At 45.4% G+C, this 19,817-nt stretch overlaps 6 protein-coding genes and 1 long non-coding RNA gene across 8 annotated transcripts; 5 read left to right on the top strand and 2 right to left on the bottom strand.

The window, feature by feature from the left end:
* Positions 1-180: 180 nt before the first annotated feature.
* Positions 181-2,354, top strand: LOC9628808 (RAN GTPase-activating protein 1). The gene is made up of 3 exons (XM_024680017.1): positions 181-312; positions 367-2,106; positions 2,165-2,354. Exons 1-2 carry the CDS (start codon positions 243-245, stop codon positions 2,097-2,099), a joined length of 1,803 nt encoding a protein of 600 aa, XP_024535785.1. The 5' UTR covers positions 181-242; the 3' UTR covers positions 2,100-2,106; positions 2,165-2,354.
* On the top strand, positions 2,300-3,223 carry LOC112348058. Of its 2 annotated transcripts, none has more exons than XM_024680018.1 (2): positions 2,300-2,395; positions 2,446-3,223. In XM_024680018.1, the coding sequence occupies exon 2, from the start codon at positions 2,460-2,462 to the stop codon at positions 3,165-3,167; it is 708 nt and encodes a 235-aa protein (XP_024535786.1). In that variant the 5' UTR covers positions 2,300-2,395; positions 2,446-2,459; the 3' UTR covers positions 3,168-3,223. The 2 variants fall into 2 exon arrangements, with proteins under 2 accessions (XP_024535786.1, XP_024535787.1); XM_024680019.1 differs by having other exon boundaries at positions 2,349-2,395; positions 2,440-3,223.
* Positions 3,224-3,271: 48 nt separating this feature from the next.
* LOC112348059 lies at positions 3,272-3,613 on the bottom strand. The gene is made up of 3 exons (XR_002992947.1): positions 3,501-3,613; positions 3,421-3,440; positions 3,272-3,360 (listed from the first exon to the last, which is right to left on the bottom strand). It is a non-coding gene; the product is annotated as an uncharacterized LOC112348059 (long non-coding RNA).
* A 1,163-nt stretch (positions 3,614-4,776) lies between these two features.
* LOC9637828 (serine/threonine-protein phosphatase 4 regulatory subunit 2) lies at positions 4,777-5,322 on the top strand. Its single transcript, XM_002975093.2, has one exon. It carries the CDS (start codon positions 4,777-4,779, stop codon positions 5,320-5,322), a length of 546 nt encoding a protein of 181 aa, XP_002975139.1.
* Positions 5,323-6,237: 915 nt separating this feature from the next.
* On the bottom strand, positions 6,238-7,457 carry LOC9628807. Its single transcript, XM_002974910.2, has 3 exons — positions 7,299-7,457; positions 6,938-7,143; positions 6,238-6,874 (listed from the first exon to the last, which is right to left on the bottom strand). Exons 1-3 carry the CDS (start codon positions 7,401-7,403, stop codon positions 6,505-6,507), a joined length of 681 nt encoding a protein of 226 aa, XP_002974956.2. The 5' UTR covers positions 7,404-7,457; the 3' UTR covers positions 6,238-6,504.
* Positions 7,458-7,551: 94 nt separating this feature from the next.
* On the top strand, positions 7,552-9,729 carry LOC9628806 (ABC transporter F family member 4). Its single transcript, XM_002975092.2, has 5 exons — positions 7,552-7,703; positions 7,762-7,907; positions 7,958-8,650; positions 8,718-9,376; positions 9,433-9,729. The coding sequence occupies exons 1-4, from the start codon at positions 7,565-7,567 to the stop codon at positions 9,336-9,338; spliced, it is 1,599 nt and encodes a 532-aa protein (XP_002975138.1). The 5' UTR covers positions 7,552-7,564; the 3' UTR covers positions 9,339-9,376; positions 9,433-9,729.
* Positions 9,730-11,006: 1,277 nt separating this feature from the next.
* On the top strand, positions 11,007-14,359 carry LOC9637827 (DELLA protein RGL2). The gene has a single exon (XM_002975091.2). The coding sequence runs from the start codon at positions 11,971-11,973 to the stop codon at positions 14,110-14,112; it is 2,142 nt and encodes a 713-aa protein (XP_002975137.1). The 5' UTR covers positions 11,007-11,970; the 3' UTR covers positions 14,113-14,359.
* The last annotated feature ends 5,458 nt before the right edge of the window (positions 14,360-19,817 follow it).

The raw sequence follows: 19,817 nt of genomic DNA, 5'->3' as shown, positions 1-19,817 counted from the left end.
CGGTGAGAATTCAGTGCCAATGGGCTATGGGGGATTTACCAGACGCTGGATTTCAGCCAGTTCTAGGTAGAGCTCCGGTGGGAAGAGCGGTTGTCATCTATGATTACAAGAAAGAAGCTCCCAGCTTGGACGAGTTTGATAGTTTGTTTGTATAAAAATTTTGACCCAAGAACCCTAAAATTGCACCAAGAGCCCTAAGATTTCTATCGGCGGGAGCGCTTTCTCCTTCTAGGGCCTTGGCGATGGTCTCTCCGGCGGTTGTGCCGGCATCCAAGGAAGCGTCCTCCAGCGATCTGCGCAGCAAGCCATCGCGTAAGTTTGATGATCGATTCTTCTTGCCAGAGATTTATTTCCAAGAAAATGCAGCCGGAGGAGCGGCGAGCGAGGTCTCGATACGGCTATGGCCGCCGGGCGCGCGCACAAGATCGCATGTCGTGAATCGCATGGCCGAGAATCTCAAGTCTCTGTCGACATTCTATCAGCCGGTGGAGCCGCAAGAGGCCGCCCGGGTAGCGGCATTGGTGGAGGAGCGCGCCTTCGAGGAGGGAGAGAGGGAGGATCAAGAAGTATCCGGGGTTTCTGGGAGCGGCAGGAACAATGGTAGCTCTGCCGTGAGGATCTACGCCAAGCAAGCGAGCCGGATGATGCTCGAGGTTCTCAAGACGGGTAAGCTTCCAGAGAAAGAGAAGGAAAAGGCCGAGGAAGCTCAAACCGCCATCGATAGTACTGGGCAAGAAAAAGATGCCTCTTCCGTGACGACTGCCGTGAAAGAGGTGATGGAAGATACTGGAGATTCTGCTTCCACTCCCCCGCTAGCTACTAAAGTTGATCCCCAGCTCTTCGATATCTCCGGTGGAAGCAGGGACGTGCTCGATCGAGAAAAAGCCGAGGAGGTGTTCCAGCTGCTGGTTGATCCTGATCATGGCTTCACGAAAGTTCGTTTGAGCAATCGGGCATTCACGAAGGAAGCTGCGGAGTTTGCTGGAAGACTGCTCTCGAGGTGTAAGGAGAGGCTGGTCGGGGCTGATCTCTCGGATATCGTGGCTGGAAGACCAGAGCCCGAGGCTTTGGACGTGATGTCTATCTTCTCGGCGGCTCTGGAAGGCAGCGACTTGAGGTTTCTCTATCTCTCCAACAACGCTCTCGGGGAGAAAGGTGTCCGGGCGTTTGGGTCATTGCTGAAGTCCCAGAAGCATCTCGAGGACCTTCGCTTTGAGAACAACGGGATTTCATCGGATGCTGCAAAGGCAATCGTGGAGCTTGTTTCAGGCAGCAAGCTCCGGACTCTTCACTTCCACAACAACATGAGTGGTGATCTCGGGGCCGAAAGGATTGCCAGCCTCGTCCGTCAGGCTACTGCCTTGGAGGACTTCAAGCTCTCCTCCAGTAGAGTGGGTACCAAGGGAGCAGTAGCATTGGCGGAGGCTCTCCAGGCTTGTTCGAGCTTGAAGAAACTCGACTTGAGAGACAACATCTTTGGGGAGGAGGGAGGTTTTGCTCTCGGAAAAGCTTTTAGGACGCAGCCTTTACTCGAGGAGCTCTACTTAAGTGATTTGGGATTGCAAAATGCCGGGGTGCAAGCAGTGCTGGAGGCTCTAGAGACCACGGCTCCAAAGCTAAGCGTTTTGGACCTGGGAAACAACGACATAAGTACGAGCTGTGCACCGCATCTCGTGCGCTTCTTGGAGAAGAAGGCCGCACTGAAGAAGCTGAGCCTAGCAGAGAACGAACTGAAAGACAAAGGTGTGATTCTTGTTTCGAACGCTCTGAGACAAGGCCACGATGACTTAGAGGAGCTGGACTTCACGCTAAATGACGTTGGAAGTGATGGTGCCATTGCTGCTGCCAAGGCCGTGACAACCAAGCCGCGCTTTAAGCTACTCATTCTGGAGTCCAACCATATCTCTGCGAAGGGATTGGCCTCTGTCAGGTCAGTGCTTGCAAGCGGAGTCGGAACTTCAGTGCTAGCTCCCTTGGAAGATAACGAGCTGGGTGATGAAGAAGACGAAGCAGAAGAAATTGATGAGAACGACGGCCCGAACGAAGAGGTTGGAGATACTGACGAACTGGAGAGTAGAGTCGGTGCTGTCACTATATAAGAGCTGGGTATGTTTTTCATTCATCTTTGCTTATGTCATTTGTTCTGATATGCTGTTTTTATCAGGTAGCTTGTCTTGGTTGGAGGAACGCGTGGTATTTTTGTGGGAGTTAGCAACTGCGTCAAGCATAGGTGAGACTGGCTCCAATATTCTCGGCAAGTAAGCTATAGAGTCGCCACACGAGAAGTTGAGGCGTGGTGAAGCTCAATGTTTGGCCTTCCATCTGCCGCCAAATACAAACTTATAAATTCCAGACCCAGAGAATCCAGAGACGGTGCCGCTTGCGAATGCTTCAAGTAAGTTTCTCGATTTCGTCGTTACCTGACAAAACAACAAAAAGAAACAGGTCTCTGGTGCACCATGGCTGCCATTCTCGTCGTCATCGCCTACGTCTGTGCCGTGTGGAGCAGCAGCAAAGTTGTGGCCTTACCACGCAACCTCACCACCATTCTAAGCCACTATCCCGAGTTTAGCAACTTCAACACGCTCCTCACGGAGACGTCTGTCGCGGAGGTGATCGACAACATGGAGTCCGCGACCCTGTTTGTGCCGGACAACAGCAAGCTCCTGCGGGACCTTATCTTCCAGCTCAGAGTGGACCCGTCGATGATGGACCTCATGTCCGACCTTTGCAAGTTTCACGCCACCAGCGACTATCTTGACCTCCAGCGCTTCAAGTCCAACTCCACGACCCGTGTCGAGACGCTGCTGCCCCGCCGGAGCTTTCTCATAACGGTGGACACGAGAGGAGACATGAGGATCATCGACTCAAATCGGAGCTCGCTCACGAAGCCTGCTATCATCCAGGGAAACGTCCAGAGCCCGGGGACGCTGGGTGTTATCAGCATCGACCGGGTGCTCAACCAGGCCTACGCACTGCGCGACGCTGCCGGGGCCGCCAAGAACGACAGCACCCCGACGCACTCCAACTCCAGCTCGAGCGACACCACGACGACGAATTCGACATCATCCTCTGCAAGCTTCTCCTCAGTTGAGTATCGCGCTCCTCCTACCAGTCGTACCTTCATTTTGCTATTTACGACTTTGGCCGCTTTGTTTCGTCTCTAGCTAGAGAGTTCGCATAAACAAAAGCTCAGAGTTTTCTACAAAGATAAGTTTTTTTCTCTTGAAAGTTTCATGGATTGATTCCAGGTCCTGGAGGGGGTCTAACTGGTGGCCTGCACTCCGGGCATTGTGCTGTTTCAATATGAGCTGGTGGCGTGCACTCCAGACATTGTGATGTTTCAATTCCCAATCTAGCCTGCTTCAGAGGAGCAAGCATTCCTGAGACAGGAAGAGAAATACAAGATCAAAAACTTACCATTTCCACTGCAGTAGCAGCTGATCCAACCAATATCATGAATTTCCACAAAGTTACCAAACAAATCATCAACAACTTACCTGACAAAATGCAAACAAGAACGAGCTTGAGGATCAATTTCATTGTACTTGCTCTTCTTGCTGCCTCCTCTCTTGATTTACATATTTATTTAAATTCTGGCAGGATCCGTGTTGACAAGTTCTCGGAGTGTCTTCGAAGAAAATGCATGCACTTGTTATTGACTGGGAGGTGGCAGCGTCACCACCACCAACCATTGACTTATCACCATTGATTCTTTTATGTTTAGATCACTAAAATTATAAGTTTTTGTAGTATAAAAGGCAGACCACAATTTCATTTTATATATTCTAAGAAATGGCTTTTACATTCTTATTTCTAAGCTTTTCAGCACTTTGTGTTTTCCCAGCAAACAAATTCCTCAGTTCGAGAATTATTTGCATTTGGAGATTCTTTTGTTGATGCTAGTGATTCATGTGGTCAAGTGATTAGATTTGGTAATGGTTATTTGCTTGTTGACTATATGGGTAAGTGATTTTAATTTTATTACTTCAATATTTTTATTTTATATTTTTTTAACTACTTCCACAAGCTTATTTTTAAATTGGAAATAGTATTCTTCCAAGGTGTTAATTTTGGTTTAGATGGGTCTGGAATTCTTTCACAAATGTATTATAAGTATTTTAAAATTCTTGTATTTTTATGAATGAACTATTATTGATAGTTTTATTGATGAACTTCAGGTAAATATAATAATATATTTTTGTGATTTGTATAATAAATAGATGTTATATAATTTGGGTGCTAGAAAAATTGTTACTGTTGGATTAAGTGTTGGGATGTATTCAATTGAATATTATTGAAGGACAATGTGCATTTGTTACTCAAATTGTTTTGGACTTGAATGTTCATAATGATCTACAATCTTATAGTGAGTGTTTTAAATAAATATTTTAAATTATTTTTTAAGTTTTTCTATAAACAGGATTTATTGATTTTAGTGGTGCCTGTTACCCTCAAGAATCACACCGTGGATTGCAATCTTGGAGCAAAAATTTATTCTAATAGAGCCAAATTTGTTTTTTGGATGAAATTTATCAAGTTGATGCTTTAAAACATAGATAAATATAGATGGTGGACAGGAGCTTCTTTCGCTGATGCAATCAGTATTAGTGAATTAGCATCATCTTAGATCTTAATCACTTTACAAATTAGTAATAATATTAATAATTCATAATCCATAATTTGCACTTCAAATGAACCTTTTTTAAAAAATTTAATCACTGTCTCAGAGCTTAACTGCATATTAACATGGCCAAGAACCCTAAAGATTGAGCAATGTGGGAGGACGATAATGCCTCACTGGCCGCGTTGTGCAGCGGCACCGATGGATCCTCCATGGACTTCACTCCGGAGCTCCGGCGGATCGTGTCGATGAGCGCCACGAGCGGTAAGTACTGGCACGATTGGCATCACCTAAGGCAGCTCCTCCAGTTTCGATTGAACCAAGTCGTCAAGAGGCTCTACCTCGACACCGCGAGCAGCGCTCCCCCCACCAGCAATGAGGCAAATGGCGCCGACGGCGAGAAGGCCGTCTACAGTGTCCTCAAGAGGCTCGCGACCCAGCTCGCCTCGTTCGAGGACGCGGCGCCCTTCACGCTCCAGAGAATCTGCGAGCTGCTGCTGGAGCCCGGCCAGATCTACTCGACCATCGACAAGTTTGAGCTCGCGTTTGAGAAGCTGCTGCTCGTGACCTCGACGCTCGATCCCGTCCCGCCTGATTCTTATCCTGCTGGATTGGCAATAGCACCATCGCTAGACGCTGATGCCAAGAATGGTGGCGAGCAAAACGAAGAACACAGTGCTACTAAACCAGCAGCCTAGGAAGGAAGATCTACTACAAGCATTGACGACATTGTCTTTCTTCATTTGTAAGAGCTGGGAATTTCTTACGGGTTTGAGCCGCGGATAGGAACATTTGGGCCGTATTTCGGCCTGAAGAAACGGTTGGAGCTCGGGGGCTCTCGGCCATCGCCCAGGAGATATGAAATCCTGGCGAAGAAGCTTGGATGATTATCTTCGTCATGCTGAAATACAATTCTTTGTCAATCAAACAGAAAACAAAAATGGTTTTTACCACGAGAGTGTGCCTAGCTCGGCCATTCACCGAAGGAAGGAGGATGAATAACGAGACGATCGCCAACAGGATCATTCGCTTCGCCTCCATCCCCATTCGTTTGTTTGCTTCGCGTCTCTCTCGGTCTTGCGAGATAAATCGTGGTTTTTATAAGGGATCGTGCGCCAAAAGAAAGTCAACAAAAGCAAGCGATCGAATTATCACTGCTGGCAGCATTCACGAAACTTTGTAAAAGATGTTGACAAAGGTATTAGGAAAAAAAGCACTTTTATTTTTCCATTTAATCTTTGGCAACCACCAGAGCAAAGAAATCGCCTGAGATCCCTGATAGTGTGAGCATCACTTTTCTGCCGAAGAGAAATACGAGCGTATCATCTCGAGAAATCTCACGGGGCCCAACCGGTTGATTTATGTGTGAAGTCTCGGTTGGAGCTGAGATGTAAGATGGTGGCAAAACACGAGCCAGTCTCGTCGATCTGGAAGCCAAACATCCGCTAATCAGTGACAAATTCGAAACAGAGAGAGTGATTTCTAAGCTCTACTGACCAACAGGAGTGACACCAGGAGCATTCATTGTTTCTCTCGAGCTCTGGTGGAACGCTGGTCTAAAAGTCGTCGGCTACGATCACGAAACAATGTCGTTAAACAATTGCGAAGGGAAATAAACAACGTGAAATGGCAGCACAGCTTTGTCAAACAGTAGGAAAGCGAAGCTTCTTCCTTCACAATGAATAAAGCATAGAAAACTGGAAGCTGGAAGAAACTTACAGAATCGACCAACCTCCCACCAACACCATGAAGGAGATTGAGCAACTAACACGATAGACGATAGTACGTATAGACAAGCTAGATCGAATATGGAGCTCCCCGCTCCTGGAAAAAACAGGCTCCGGGTAAAAAGAAGAAGAGAAAAAGAAGGAATTGGTACGCTAGCTTGCAGTTCCAGTTCCAGGCCCGGCTGAAGTTCCCGTTGGAGTCATGCCGACGGATCCACCACCCCGGAAATTGAAGGAGTCGCGGAGGTTGAAGTTGCGACTGAACTTGAAAGAGTCTCGGAAGTTGAACGAGTCCCGGACATCGAAAGCTTGCCACGAGCCCTCTCTGGCCTTGACGATGAAAACGTAGTACGCCTCGCTGAGCAGCATGGTGAAGAAGATGAAGGCGGCGGCGGCGCCAAACACCCCCCTCCGGAGCTCCACGCAATCCAGAGGCTCGTTTGGAGTCGCGAATCCATTCGTGTGGATGGAGTTGCGAGCGGAGGCTCCGGCAAGGCAGATCTGTGCAATGCAGAAGCAAATCCTGGGAAAAAAAGAGAGCTCGTAAGAAAACCAAGCAAGGACAAAGTAGACAAAGATGGCTTACCATGAGAATATGAAAAAGAAGATCGCTAGAGTTCTTGGTTTGCCGTCGCTGAGAGGCGCTCCACAGCACAGACACTTGGTAGCGCCCATTATAATCCCCTGAGCGAGCAGCACGAACAAGAAGGCGCCGGCTCCCAGCCCGGTGGAGATATCCTTGCCGTAGGCGCAATAGGTGAGCGTCCCAGTGTCATCGTGCCCCACGGCCGCCTGGAAATCGATCGACAGCCAAGAATCATCAGCGATTTCCTGGATCTCTGGCGATATTTCGCGATGCCAGCGAAGAATGCGGCATCGGGGAGGCTAGAATTCCCCATTCTAGGCAAGGATTTGGAGCGGAAAGGCTAGAATTTCACACTACATACCGTGCTGCGCTTCGATTCGGCTCCGACCGCCAGGCCAAACGCGACGAGGAAGAGCACGGTGGTGGAGATCACGACGAGCAGCGACACATTCTTGATCTCCTGCATTGTCTCGCCGCCCTCTTGGATCCACAAAAAAGCCCTTCCTCGCTACCTAAATATTTAAGCAAGATCTAGCGGAATATTCCCCTCCGACCGTGACCGTTGGATGTTGTTCTTATAAACCCTTGACGATTACATTAGGGCAGAAGGGAAGAAGCTCTGGGGCGATGGAAGACGAGGCCTCCGTCAAGGCGCTCGTGAACGATGCGGCTTTCAAGCGCGGGAAAGAGCTGATCAAGGCCAAGAAGCTCCACGAGGTGGAATTTGTAGGGGAGGATTGCGAGAAGGCGTCGGCTGTCTGTGAAGGTGAGGTTTTTTTTTTTTCGCTGGTGATGTGATCGATCGCTTTTCCTGTCGCTTCTAGGCTCCGGTCCAGGGGATAGCTACTATGTGAGCATTAGCATCGATCCATCAGATGCATCCAAGCAACCAACGTATCGCTGCTCCTGTCCCGCTGGAAGGGGAATGTGTAAGCACGTCATAGCTTTGCTACTTCACCGCGCGAATCACGTTAGTTTCTTCCTCTTGGTTGAAAGTGTTCTAGACTCTTTTCCGTGCAGCTCCATTGCTTGAAAAACGGTGCTTCGTCTAGCGAGATCAAAGGAGAGGAAGAGGAGGATCTAGAGACACTACCAACGATCGAATGGGTGAGAAATCCAGTGAAGGTAACTCCGGATCCGGGGGCACGGCGAGCTCTGCCGGCATGGATGACTGCTGCCGCCGTCGAAAAGCCGAAGAAGGCGCGAGCATCAAAGAAGCAAAAGGTGGAAGAGGAGGATGGCGACGAGCCCCAGACTTCCGCCGGGAGAAAAGCTCCCGCTGCCAGGAAAGCCAAGAGTTCCAAAGGCAAGCAAAAAGTTGACGACGCGGAGGAAGAAGTTATAGATGACGAGGAGCCAGTGAAACCTGCTAAGAAAGCAACCGCTCGTCAAACCAGGAACAGGGGAGATGATAGCGACCAAGGCAAAGACAAACCCGCGAACAAAGCAGCTGACGAAGCTCCAGGTGCAGATGCTGTTAAAGCAGCGCAGCGGAGATCGAGAAAAGCCGAGAGTGACGAGGCTTTGCCAGAAAATACCAGCGGTGGGGTGGACATGAAGGGAGCTTTCGAGGCTTTTTGCAAGCGAGCTCCGGCCCCCGAGGTGGGAAAGGACCAGGCCACCAAGAAAAGCAAGCGGAAACTAAAGAAAGTCGTGGAGGACGAGGAGGCTACAGACGCGACACTGGACGAACTTATGTGCATAGCTCACCAGGTATTGTACTCTCTCTTTTTTTTCTCGTTTTCTCTCGGATAACTGTGGCCTCTTTCCTTTTTAAAAGAATCTTGACCACGAGGACAGCCCTGAGGCTATCCTCACGACCAATGTGGAAGACAAACAGTACAGCCCCAAGCCATTAGCCGCCGGCAACGTGAACGGAACTTCCACCCAGCCAGCAAAGAAAAAAGCGAAGCTGAACGATTCCATGTTTGCTTTGAGCGGGTGGAAAAGCAAGTCAGCTGCTACTGCAGCAGAGAATGAGTCGGGAAGCTCGAGTAGTAAAGCACCGACCAGGGAAAGCTACGAGCATGAAAGAGTCAGCACTGTTGGAAGGGATGAGGCCGGGTTCGCGGGAAGCGATCGAGCTCAAGAGGAGCAAACTGTTTCAGGTGCTGCGAGGCTCGTGTCAACTGACACTCTCGAGGATGAGATGCTCGGGATGCTCTTTGGAGGCTACGTCCCAAAGAAGGCTCCGGCTCCCCCTCAAGCGATGGAAGCTAACTTGCAAAGGCCCGAGCCAGAAGTAGTTCCAAGGCCAGCAATAGTTCCAAGGGATGTGATGGAAGCACCGGCGAGAGTGGCAGTCGAGGCACCACAGTCAATCGAGGAAACAAGGTCCATCCAGCCAAAACCAAAGAAGAAGAGCAGTCTAAAGGATCAAATCGGCATGCTACTCAAGTAAATCCGCTACAGTTTTTATTTTCCTTTCACTTGGCACTGGTAAGCATATGATTCTTGTGTTGTTCCACTAACCAGCTTAATCAATCTACTTGCAGACCACTGAGAGAAAGATTCCGGAAATTGAGATGATTGTGGAGATTTATAAAAGAGAGAAGGGATGCTCTTGAAAGATTGCGTGATTATGGATGTTTCTCACGAGAAAAGAAAAGAGAGGTACTTTGTTAATATCGCTTTTTATTATCCGAGTTGTTGCCGCGTCCCTCGTCTATTCGATGAAGATCACACAGTATAAATCGACGAGACAAGGACAACACACTGATGAATGAGCTGAGACGAGCTCTAATGTTATGACATGAAAAATATAGAAGAATATATATACATAGAGAAAAATATATACGAGACCTTCGCGTGCTTTGGTGGTGCGTCATCCATAACAAAGTCGCTCTCGGAGGGAAAGAAAATTAAAAAAAATGGAAAAGGGAACTTCTCTGTGGATTTGGTTTTGGATGAATCTTTTTGCTTTTTATCAGAAAACATTAGCAAATTTTAGTATGGTCCCAGGCCTAAACGGGACTTAAAACATATCTATCTATCTGAGTTCTTTGATTTCATAAAGCTAAAAAAACATTATAATAAGGAGATCTCCCACACGGTACCTTTCGTGTACAATTTAACCTTTAGGTGCATCAAATTCGAGCAAAATTTTATGAGCTTTATGGGATGCGAGGTGGCGAGCTCCTACGATGTCCACTCCATACACACAAGCGGCTCTTCGAATCAAGAAAGAGAGATGGGGTTGTGGAATTGCTTTACAGCCAAAAGAAATGAAAGAAGGAAAAAACAAATTGGAGCACCCATACTAAAAACCACAAGAGAGGCCCCACGTTGAAAAATAAATCAATCTAGTTTAATCTTTTTTTCCGTCATTTTTCTGTCCATGGCACAATATCACTTGTTGGCGATTCAACAGCAAACAAAGAAACAAAAAATCCCCCGGCGCCCCCCCTCCCCCCCAATCTACACGAAAAGGAGGGCGTGAGGGCGTATCAGACCCGCCCAATCAAACGCCCATCGCTCGCGCGCGGCACGTGCCGGGTGGCCTACCACCGTCCGATGGGCGGAATATTCTATTTTCAAACAGGACCGTCCGATGTCAACGTGTCATGATTCTACCTTTGAATCCCAATCCATCCCATGTTGATTGGTCAATGAATAGTTTTTAGAGTCCACTGTGTGCTTTTTTAATTGTTAGAGATGAATTAAATGGAAAAGTAGTAGAATTCTGCCCACTTCAACAATTAATCTTGTACCCTGCCCCACCAAAAAAAGCCCTTGTTGTTGACTCAACCAACACTTGTTGATATATCCAACCCCTTCTTTTCCTCCTGTTGTTGGCCACACCATCCCCTCTTGCAATGCTTATCCACTTCCCTATTGTCTTCTTTTTTACTTTCACTGTCAATGACATGCATGCACATTGCCCCTATTTGTTTTGATTTTTCTCCCAAGACACCACACTATGCAGAAACAGGTCAATCCATCAATCACTCACTCACTTACACTAACACAGACTTAACAAATCATACTATACCATCTTCTTTAATATGTTGGGCTGTGGGCCTTTGGGATGATAGATGAGAACAAAAACAAAGCAAGGGGCAGGAAGGAGAAAAAGAAGTAGAAACAGAACCAGAAGGAATTGCCACTGTTTGTTGTTAGTGGAAGTCTCTATTCACTCATCTCAATCCCATTCCTTGCCCCCATTTAAGCCCTCCTATCCCAAACACCATCCCCTTCCTCCTTCCTTGCCTTGCCTTGAGCACCATAGTCCAGAGGTCTTGAGCGTTTCTCCTCGTCTCCCAAATCTATAGGTGGCTTGCACACATAAAATTTCTAGCTGCCCCAGTGAGTGAAAAAAAGTCCAAAGCTCTCTCTCCTCCAGCTCTCATTGAGGGGGACAAACGAAGGAGTGTGCAAGAGGATAAGCAAGAACAAGTTTTTTTGGTCCTAGCTAGTTTATTGTCAATCAATCAGCTTCTTGTGTCTGTCCTGGTGCACACAAGAGCCAGAGAAGAATACAAACACATACATACTCTCACACTTACCCATAGAAAGTTCCGTACGGACAAATCATACACGTCCAGTTCCTTCCGTGTAAGTAATGGCTAGGATCCAGTCCACCATCTGCTGCTCTATCCACAACATTTAGCCAAATACCCAGAAGGAAGAGGGAGGGTGAAAGAGGGTAACTGGCAATTCTTTGTCTCCGCGAAGTTCTAGTTCGCTGTTCTCCAATCCTTGTGAGTTGTCAGCTGATCGAAGTGTTCCTTCTCTGTTGGGTGTGCCCCGGCTACACGTTTTAGATTGTTTGGCAGGGAATTGGATCGAGCCGTTCTACTTGTCTACTCACTTCGCTTTCTTCCTTGGAATGTGGTGGCCAGCAACAGCACGGGTACGAGTAGAAGAAGAAAAAGAAGAAGAGGAGGAAGGAGTGGAAGGCTTCCAAGTGTTGTTCAACAAGGGGTACTTTGCCGGCAAGGAGCGTCGTGATCTCGCCGACCACCAAGGTCACCGCTTGATGATCGCGATCGAGGAAGGCTCTACATGATGGTGCCACTGTTCCTCGTCCGGCAATGGGATCTCTAGGAGCAGTGGTCTACGGCGGGGGTGGATCGACGAGAGGTGAGTGCGGTGGAGTGGCGGAGGAGCTAGCGTCAACCATGTTCATCGAGAGCGATCTCTTCCTCGCCGACCCAATCGCCGACTGGCAGCAGCAGCAACAGCAGCAGCAATCCATCTTCGACTGCAAGGATTGGGGATCCATCAATTCGCAGGCGCAGGACCACCACCTCTACATCGACCCGTGCTGCGATTTCGGGGACGTGTTCGGCGGCAATGGACTCCAGACAACGCCGATTTCGGTGCTGGATTACGTCCACGAGCAGCAGCAGCTGCACTACCACAGCAGTGATTTCGATAGTGGGTTCTTTGAGAGGGATCAGGACGACGCTATGGAGATTCAGGAGCTCCTGGCGGGTTTCACGCAGCAGGGCCATGGCATGATACAATTGCCCAAGCGGGCGCCAGGCGAATTGGAGATCGAGCGCCTGGCCGGCGAGCTGGCCGGCGAGATCGACAGCAGCAGCAGCAGCAGTGCCGCCAGCCCCCCGGGACAGATGTCGTCAAGCTCTTTACCACCCCTGACACCAGTCTCGGCACGGGCGCAGGTCCCGCAACAGGGCATTTCCTTGCCGGTGGCAAACCCCCGGCTGTCCAGCATCTCCCAAGGTTCGTGTTTCAATCCTAGGACTCCTCCCCCTCACCCAAGGACTCCGCAGCTCAGCCCGGGCTCCACCACCACTAGCGTCTGCGTCCAGTCGGAGCAGCGGGCTTTCATCAACCCAAAGCTGGAAGAACTCGATTACCATCACCACCGTCACCACCACCCCCAAGAACATCACCAAGAACATCAGCAGCTAGTGATCCAACCCATGAAGCAAGAGATGGTGGCATTGGGTGGCGGGGGGGTTTCCAGGGCAGGAGGAGGAGATTACAACAGCAATCACCACCACCACCTTGGTCAACAGCAGCAGCAGCAGCAGCAGCAGCGACACCATAGCAACAACTTTCCCAAATTCGAGCCCGTGGACCAGCAGCTCCGCCTCGTCCGGATGCTCCTCAGCTGCGCCGGCGCTGTGGCCATCGACAACCTCGACCTCGCCCGCGCCATTCTCGTCCAGCTCCGCGCGCTCGTCGTCCCCCATGGCAGCCCCATGCAGCGGCTGGCCTCGTACGTGACCGAGGCCCTGGTGGCGCGCCTCAGCCGCAACACCCGCTCCTCCCACTTCCAGGGCCTCATCGCCGACCACAGCCTCCAGCAGCTGAGCAGCGCCACGCGCAGCGACATGCTCGAGGCCTTTTGGGTCTTCTACGAGTACATCCCCATCGGCAAGTTCACGCACCTCACCATGAACCAGATCCTGCTCGAGGCCGCCGACCGCGAGCGCGCCATCCACGTCGTCGACTTCCAGGTCTGGTATGGCGCGCAGTGGCCCTCCTTCCTCCAGTCGCTGGCCATGCGCCCCGGCGGCCCGCCCGTCGTGCGCATGACCGCCGTTGGCTCCTCGCTGCGCGACCTCCAGGAGGCCGGGAGCAAGCTTCTAGACTGCGCCCGATCGCTGGGGGTGCCCTTCGAGTACTGCATTCTCAGAGTGGAGCTCGAGGACTTCCACGCCGGGATGGTGGAGCTCCGCGATGGCGAGGCGGTGCTCGTCAACAGCCTGTGCCAGTTCCACCGGTTCCTCAAGCGTGACCTCGACCAGTTCCTGCAGGGGCTGCGCTCGCTGCGGCCGAGGCTGGTGGTGATGGCCGAGAACGACGCGGATCACAACAGCCCCGATTTCATGCACCGCTTCATGGCCTGCCTCCACTACTACTCGGCCGTGTTTGACGCGTTCGATGCGTCGCTACACATGCCTGGGACGCTCCCCGGGCGGAAGAAACTCGAGGAGCTCATCGCGGCGCAGAAGCTGCGCAACATGATCGCGTGCGAGGGTAGCGAGCGCGTGGAGCGGCACGAGTCGATGCGGGCGTGGAACGCCAGGATGGAGGGCGTGGGCTTCCGAGCCGTGTCCATGAGCCACAAGGCGATCAACCAGGCCAGCCTTCTTCTCAAGCTCTACTACTCGGATGGATATACGCTGACGAACCAGGAGGGGTTCTTGATCCTAGGGTGGCGGGGAATGCCGCTCAATGGCGTTGGGGCTTGGATCTGAGCAGAAAGTATAACGACTAGGCACAACTGACAAAGACACATGCGGCATTTTCCCAGGCTGGGCATTTGCTGGAGGGATTTTCACACAACATGACTTGTACGATCGAAGGAGGGGGAGATTTGTGTTCGTGTGCATCGTGAGTGTGTTGTAAAAAAAGATGGTAGACACACAAGAGGGAAAGCTAGCTTTCAGTAATGTGTTGGAAAAGGAAAAATTTTGGAGAATAAACATGGTTGGATTGATGATCGATCGCCGTCCCTTTTCAGACGACAAGATTTTGGGGTAGCTTGGATTGAATTTTTCTATCTTTCTTGTGACTTGTCAGGCTCTCCTAAGAAAGTTTCAACTTCAACTTCGCTGATTGGCTACAACGTCTTACTCTCAAATGGATGGCATGGTAAGTTGAGCACAAGTGGTTTGTTATGATAAGATTTGGCTGGAAATTTGTTTTGTTTATATTCACGATGTGGTAGTATGCCAGTTTTTTCTTTGTTTTCGCACGTTTCGCCGCAAAATGGAATGAGATGATCAGATGGAGGAGTATAAAATTTGGGGTCAAATGTTGGCCTAGGAAACAATGCGCCACTTTCATTTGTTCTACCTAGTTGGGGTGTGTGTTTATCCAACTGAGGGTGACGAAGGAAGGTGTTGCTTTCAAGAACACCCAAAAGCAAGAGAAGGAAATAAAGAATTCAAAGAAAAAGTCCTCTTTGTTTATCGTTTACCAGTATGATGATGTCTGCCCGGATCATTTTCTTATTCATACCCATGGGAATTGTTAACTCGTCATTGCACCGACGCTTGGGTCGTGATCAAATGGCTGGCTAGCTGGCCGGCTCAATTATCGGGCAATCAGGACGTATTTCTTACTTCATATATGGTGTTGTCATAACAGTCACTGTTGTGAAAATCAATTTGGTATAATCTGGTCAACCTATAAGTGTTTGAATTCACAAGAAAATGAACCTGGTGGAGTAATCCAAGAGTTAAGCATTCACAACCGAATTATCTTATTATAAGGAAGTGTGGGTAAAATAATAATATCTGGTCGGGCTGATCTCAATCTGTGTGCAGGTCCGAGGGGCTGCCTGGACAAGTGCCGCAACCATGTCAAGTATCTCGTTGGCTCGTTGACGCTGTAGTTGGGCGATGGAAGGAACCGCATGCCTCTCATCATTCAAGTGACGTGCTTCGCTTGGGAGTGTTTGCTCAACTGGGCATCTTGTGCGATGACACCATAGGATTCATTCCACTTGTCCGCAAACTTGACGAGCAAGCACATCGCCCACCTCAAATCCCTGGTTGGAACAAGTACATAACCTACCACACCCCGAGTGCGTACTTCTGGAGGTGCACCCTATGGAGCACCCGCTTTTCTGGCGTCTATATTTGCACTCTGCCGGGCTCATCTGCCAGGCCATCCAATGATTCCTCAGCCTGAGGCTAAAGACCAAAGCTAGTCGAAGTTTCCATGGTGCGTGACAGTGGAAATGTTAAAGAGTAACATGGTTTAGCTGACCCAATAAAGTCCTCTTTGCTCAGTAGAGTTCCAATTTTGAGGTGAAGTTCCAATTTTGATTTTGGAGTATCTAGATTGGAACATAAAGAGCAGTTTGAAATATTAAGTATAGAACCAAATTATTAATAAAAATTTTACTTGCATTTTTATAGTTATAAATTGTAAGTTGTACTATTCAAACCCAAGAAAAATTAATATTCAGTTTTTATTTAGGCACACTTAACACCTTTCCTTCTATAATTGAATTGTAAAGTTCCTCAGTTTAAACTTTTGGGAGGTCCACTTTTCAAACTTAAAGATGATTAAGTTTTAATCTTTGACCAATCAAGAAATAAAGTACATGTTATACATAGGCCATTCACTTTATTTTTGAATAATGTTTTATAAGTTGTTCTTTTTGATTACTTATAATCTTTTATGCTAAGCGTTACTCTCTCTTAGCACTTTACACTTTGGGTTTAGCCGAGCAAAAGTAAAATTGGACTACTAGATATTTGTAATTAACTAAAGGGAACACTTTTGAGACAAAATTTATTAGAGTGCACTAAAGTTAAATGTTATTCAATTTTGAAATAGTATTGAGATGGGTGGTATATTTGGAAGTCCAAACTAAAGAGATTATATCAGATTTGACTTTGTTGATTGGCTAAGGGAATCACAGCACATTGACATTTGGTCAAATTTGAAATTATTTTTAAAAAAAAAACTTGTTCCTAGATTATTTCCCTCTATTTTTAAATTCTAATAGATTTTTCTCATATTTAAATATCTAGTTTCACTAAACTTTATCAATCTTTACTATCTATAAATATCATAGTTTAAAGTAATAAAAGTAGTTTAAGAGGTATATACTACAAGTTTAGAAACTATGTGTACATTAGTTATAGTTCAGAAAAATCATTCAATTCTTTTAAAATCTAGATATACATTTTTTAAATATATATTAGCTATTTATCTGCAAGGCATTCAATACTTACAAATTTAACACTTACAAAAATTTCCATTTATTAGGGTTATGGCTAGTAAAACTCCCACACAATGGCTCAATGACTCAGCTGCCATAGTGACACTAAGGAATGCCAAGCCTTAGCAATGGCTGCCATGGCAATGCCAAGTTCTCATCCTTCATCTTCTAGATAGGTAGATCCATAGTGTTATATAGCCCTCCGCATTGGTTGTGGCTGAGTGGTGTGTGGTTGCCATGGCAACTGCCAATGTAGAGCAACCTCTAGTATAGAGTCTAGAGGTGCCTTGGGATCCTATTAGTTAGCATGGCCATGGCACCAAGCCAAGTTGATCTATACTTTGAGTATGAGGATTACAAGCTACACAAGACAATATAGAGAAATCCCTCTCTTGCACCATTGCAAAATTAGCCTCATAAATTGATTTCAAAAACTTCCTTTTTTTATTGTTTTCTTTCTTTTTCTTGGCATATACATGTTTATGTACTTTTTTCGTGAGTTACCAATGTTTTTATGTTTGCTGCCACTCAGTGGCTGTTACTATCTTCTCACAAAACCTTGAATGCCAGATTGGAGAGAGGAAAGAAAAACACAAAATTTCTTCCATTCATTCATCTTGCAGTTGGTCTTAAAGTTGAGCTTGTAGAGATATAGATTATTTGCATGATCTTATAGCTAACCGTTGCATTCATGTAACTTGGCAGAATATCTCATTAACTTGTTTGATTTTGTTCCAACATTATTTATCAATGATCTCCCCAATTCTTGGAATGGATTTCATCCAAACCAAGTTGCAGCTAATCATGATGCTTGGAATTCAAGGCAAATGAGTGCTTTCTTAGTGAATGTTGAAGTTGCAATCTCAAGAGCTTGAAAAAAAATTGTTATGAGAGCCCATAATGTATATACAGCCACAACCATGGCAATATTGATGGTAAACTTTTTATATTTCTAGATAGGAAAAGGAAAGATTGTAGTGAGATTATGATTCTCAGTTCACTCAAATTCAGGAAAAAGTGTTGGCTATAGTATGACTCAAATTCAAGAGAAAGTGTTGGCCATAGTTTGATATAAATTCTTGTAAGCGATTAAATTTTTCATTCTACTTTGATAATTTATCAACACTTTTCAACAACTTGATTTGTTTTGATATATATCTAACTTTGTACAAAGCAAAAAGCTTTATAAATAAATATTAAGTTGCAAAACTGACTCATATAGCCCATGACAAAGACGATGTAATTGTTAGAAAACATTATCACAATGTCAACATGTTTAAATATACAAATGAAAGCTTTTAAAAAATGCTCTAATCCCCATAAGTTGCCACATTTAAACCATTGTACCATTACAACTCCCTTAAAGACAAATGGGAAACTTACACAAGCATGAAGTGTTGCCCTAAAAATGATAAAGTGTGATCACTATAAAGTGATCAAGCTAATGATACACATCATCCCAAGATTCTTATGGAAGAAATATGGCTAGACTCAAAGATTGGCAACAAGAGCAAGAGGACCATAAGTATCACCATCAATTAAGATTGATTGTTTAACTACACTCACATGCCATTAAAAACTGCATAAATTTCACCTCTATGGATAAAGGAATGAATGAAAAGAAATGGACAACCTGGGAAAACTAAATTTGAAATGAAAGAGGAAAGGTATAAATTTAAGCACTCTAGGATAGTTAGAGTTGCCCTTCAACTCTATGAATATGAGAGTCTAAAATATAAAAATATACATATTTACATTAGCCTAAAACTCTACTTTATATATAAGAGTAATTGGTCCAGATTAAATCTAATGTGACAGCTATCTAATAATAGTATTTGTACACCTGACCTCATACAAAAAAATAATAGTTAAATAATTTTAACATAAAAAATAATTACTTGTAGAATTATATTAATAACTTATTAAAAATGATTTTATAAAATATTTATAAAATACAATAATATTCAACCATATTATGAATTTATGAATTTATTGATTTATTAATATAATATTTATAAATATTATAACTATAATTTTTTATTATATGCTAAATTTTGATTACAATAAAGAAGTACATGCAAAAACAATTCAATTAAATTCTTGATGAACTACTAAGACACTACACTTGAGATTAATTTAGTAAAAACATATCTCCCACATTATCTCTCTATGTTTACTGCAAAGGGTAAAAGTGTATCAGGTGGTAATATCAAGAAAATGAATATATTTTTAAAAATATAAATATCAAATGACATTATCATAGAAATATTGACATTTTTCCATTTATATCCTCTAGAATAGTTTAAATATTCCTGTTTAATCTTTTTTTAATATTTTGATGCTCAAGCTTCCTCCTTGATGAAATCCAAAAAATACTTCCAGCAAATCAAAGCATCGTCATCATTTTAATCTAATCTATAGACTATATCCTAAATCTTGATTGTTTTTCTTGTCTTTAAATCTCATGTTATTATCTCCAAATCACTTCTAGTCAAACTGAGATGATAAAACAAGAGATAAGATTTAATTTCTTTAATATTTTTGTTTTATCAAATTATTAGTATATATATCTAAATTTTTGGTAAGAAAAGCTGTTATATATGAAACTGTTTTAGAATATTCATAATATAATATCTTTCTATCATTAAGATTCAATGTTATAACAATGACTAATGGCATCTATAAACATTTGAATATTTATAATCTTAAACCTTTTTTTTAAAAACCTTTACAGGCAAAAATATTAATTTCTTAGTAAGGAGTTTTCCAATAGGCTGCCTTTTCTTCTCAGCAAGTTGGTGAGCTTATCTATGGCTGATTCAATTATCATTTGTTCTGTCCTTGGTGAGGATGGAATGACTAGCACTAGCTCAAGCTTTCAACAATGGAGAAAGTGGATTTTGAAAAGGAAACACATGTAGATTTATTAGTTTGCAATGTTAAACACATGGCAAGATAGATAAATGATTGATAAGTGAAAGTATTAATAGTATTTGCCTCCTCCTTTTTGTCTTCTGGCCACTGCTCATAGTGAAATCTAGCTCCAGCTGCTACTTGCTATAGGGATCTATCCCCACAATTTCCCAAATATTTCCCTCTATCTGGTCAACATGAAAATGGTTGTAAAAGGGAAGCTGGTGAAATAGAACAAAGAGTTCCATGCAACAATATAGGAAATTGGAAAAGAGGTAACATGATAATGGCTCAAGTTAATAACATTAG

The sequence above is a fragment of the Selaginella moellendorffii genome, unplaced genomic scaffold (assembly GCF_000143415.4).
Source record: "Selaginella moellendorffii unplaced genomic scaffold, v1.0 SELMOscaffold_26, whole genome shotgun sequence".
NCBI lineage: Eukaryota > Viridiplantae > Streptophyta > Lycopodiopsida > Selaginellales > Selaginellaceae > Selaginella > Selaginella moellendorffii.
Note: the sequence above shows the minus strand (reverse complement) of the source record. Positions and strands in the feature narration are given on the sequence as shown.

Bases quoted from the DNA above. Each gene is read 5' to 3' on its own strand.
- LOC9637828 (XM_002975093.2), top strand. From the start codon at position 4,777: ATGTGGGAGGACGATAATGCCTCACTGGCCGCGTTGTGCAGCGGCACC.
- LOC9628806 (XM_002975092.2), top strand. From the start codon at position 7,565: ATGGAAGACGAGGCCTCCGTCAAGGCGCTCGTGAACGATGCGGCTTTC. The intron at 7,704-7,761 runs GTGAGGTTTTTT...TGTCGCTTCTAG, and splicing joins GGCGTCGGCTGTCTGTGAAG to GCTCCGGTCCAGGGGATAGC. The intron at 8,651-8,717 runs GTATTGTACTCT...CCTTTTTAAAAG, and splicing joins TTATGTGCATAGCTCACCAG to AATCTTGACCACGAGGACAG.
- LOC9628807 (XM_002974910.2), bottom strand. From the start codon at position 7,403: ATGCAGGAGATCAAGAATGTGTCGCTGCTCGTCGTGATCTCCACCACC. The intron at 7,144-7,298 runs GTATGTAGTGTG...ATCGATTTCCAG, and splicing joins CCGAATCGAAGCGCAGCACG to GCGGCCGTGGGGCACGATGA. The intron at 6,875-6,937 runs GTAAGCCATCTT...TTTTTTTCCCAG, and splicing joins TTCTTTTTCATATTCTCATG to GATTTGCTTCTGCATTGCAC.
- LOC9628808 (XM_024680017.1), top strand. From the start codon at position 243: ATGGTCTCTCCGGCGGTTGTGCCGGCATCCAAGGAAGCGTCCTCCAGC. The intron at 313-366 runs GTAAGTTTGATG...AAGAAAATGCAG, and splicing joins TCTGCGCAGCAAGCCATCGC to CCGGAGGAGCGGCGAGCGAG.
- LOC112348058 (XM_024680018.1), top strand. From the start codon at position 2,460: ATGGCTGCCATTCTCGTCGTCATCGCCTACGTCTGTGCCGTGTGGAGC.
- LOC9637827 (XM_002975091.2), top strand. From the start codon at position 11,971: ATGGGATCTCTAGGAGCAGTGGTCTACGGCGGGGGTGGATCGACGAGA.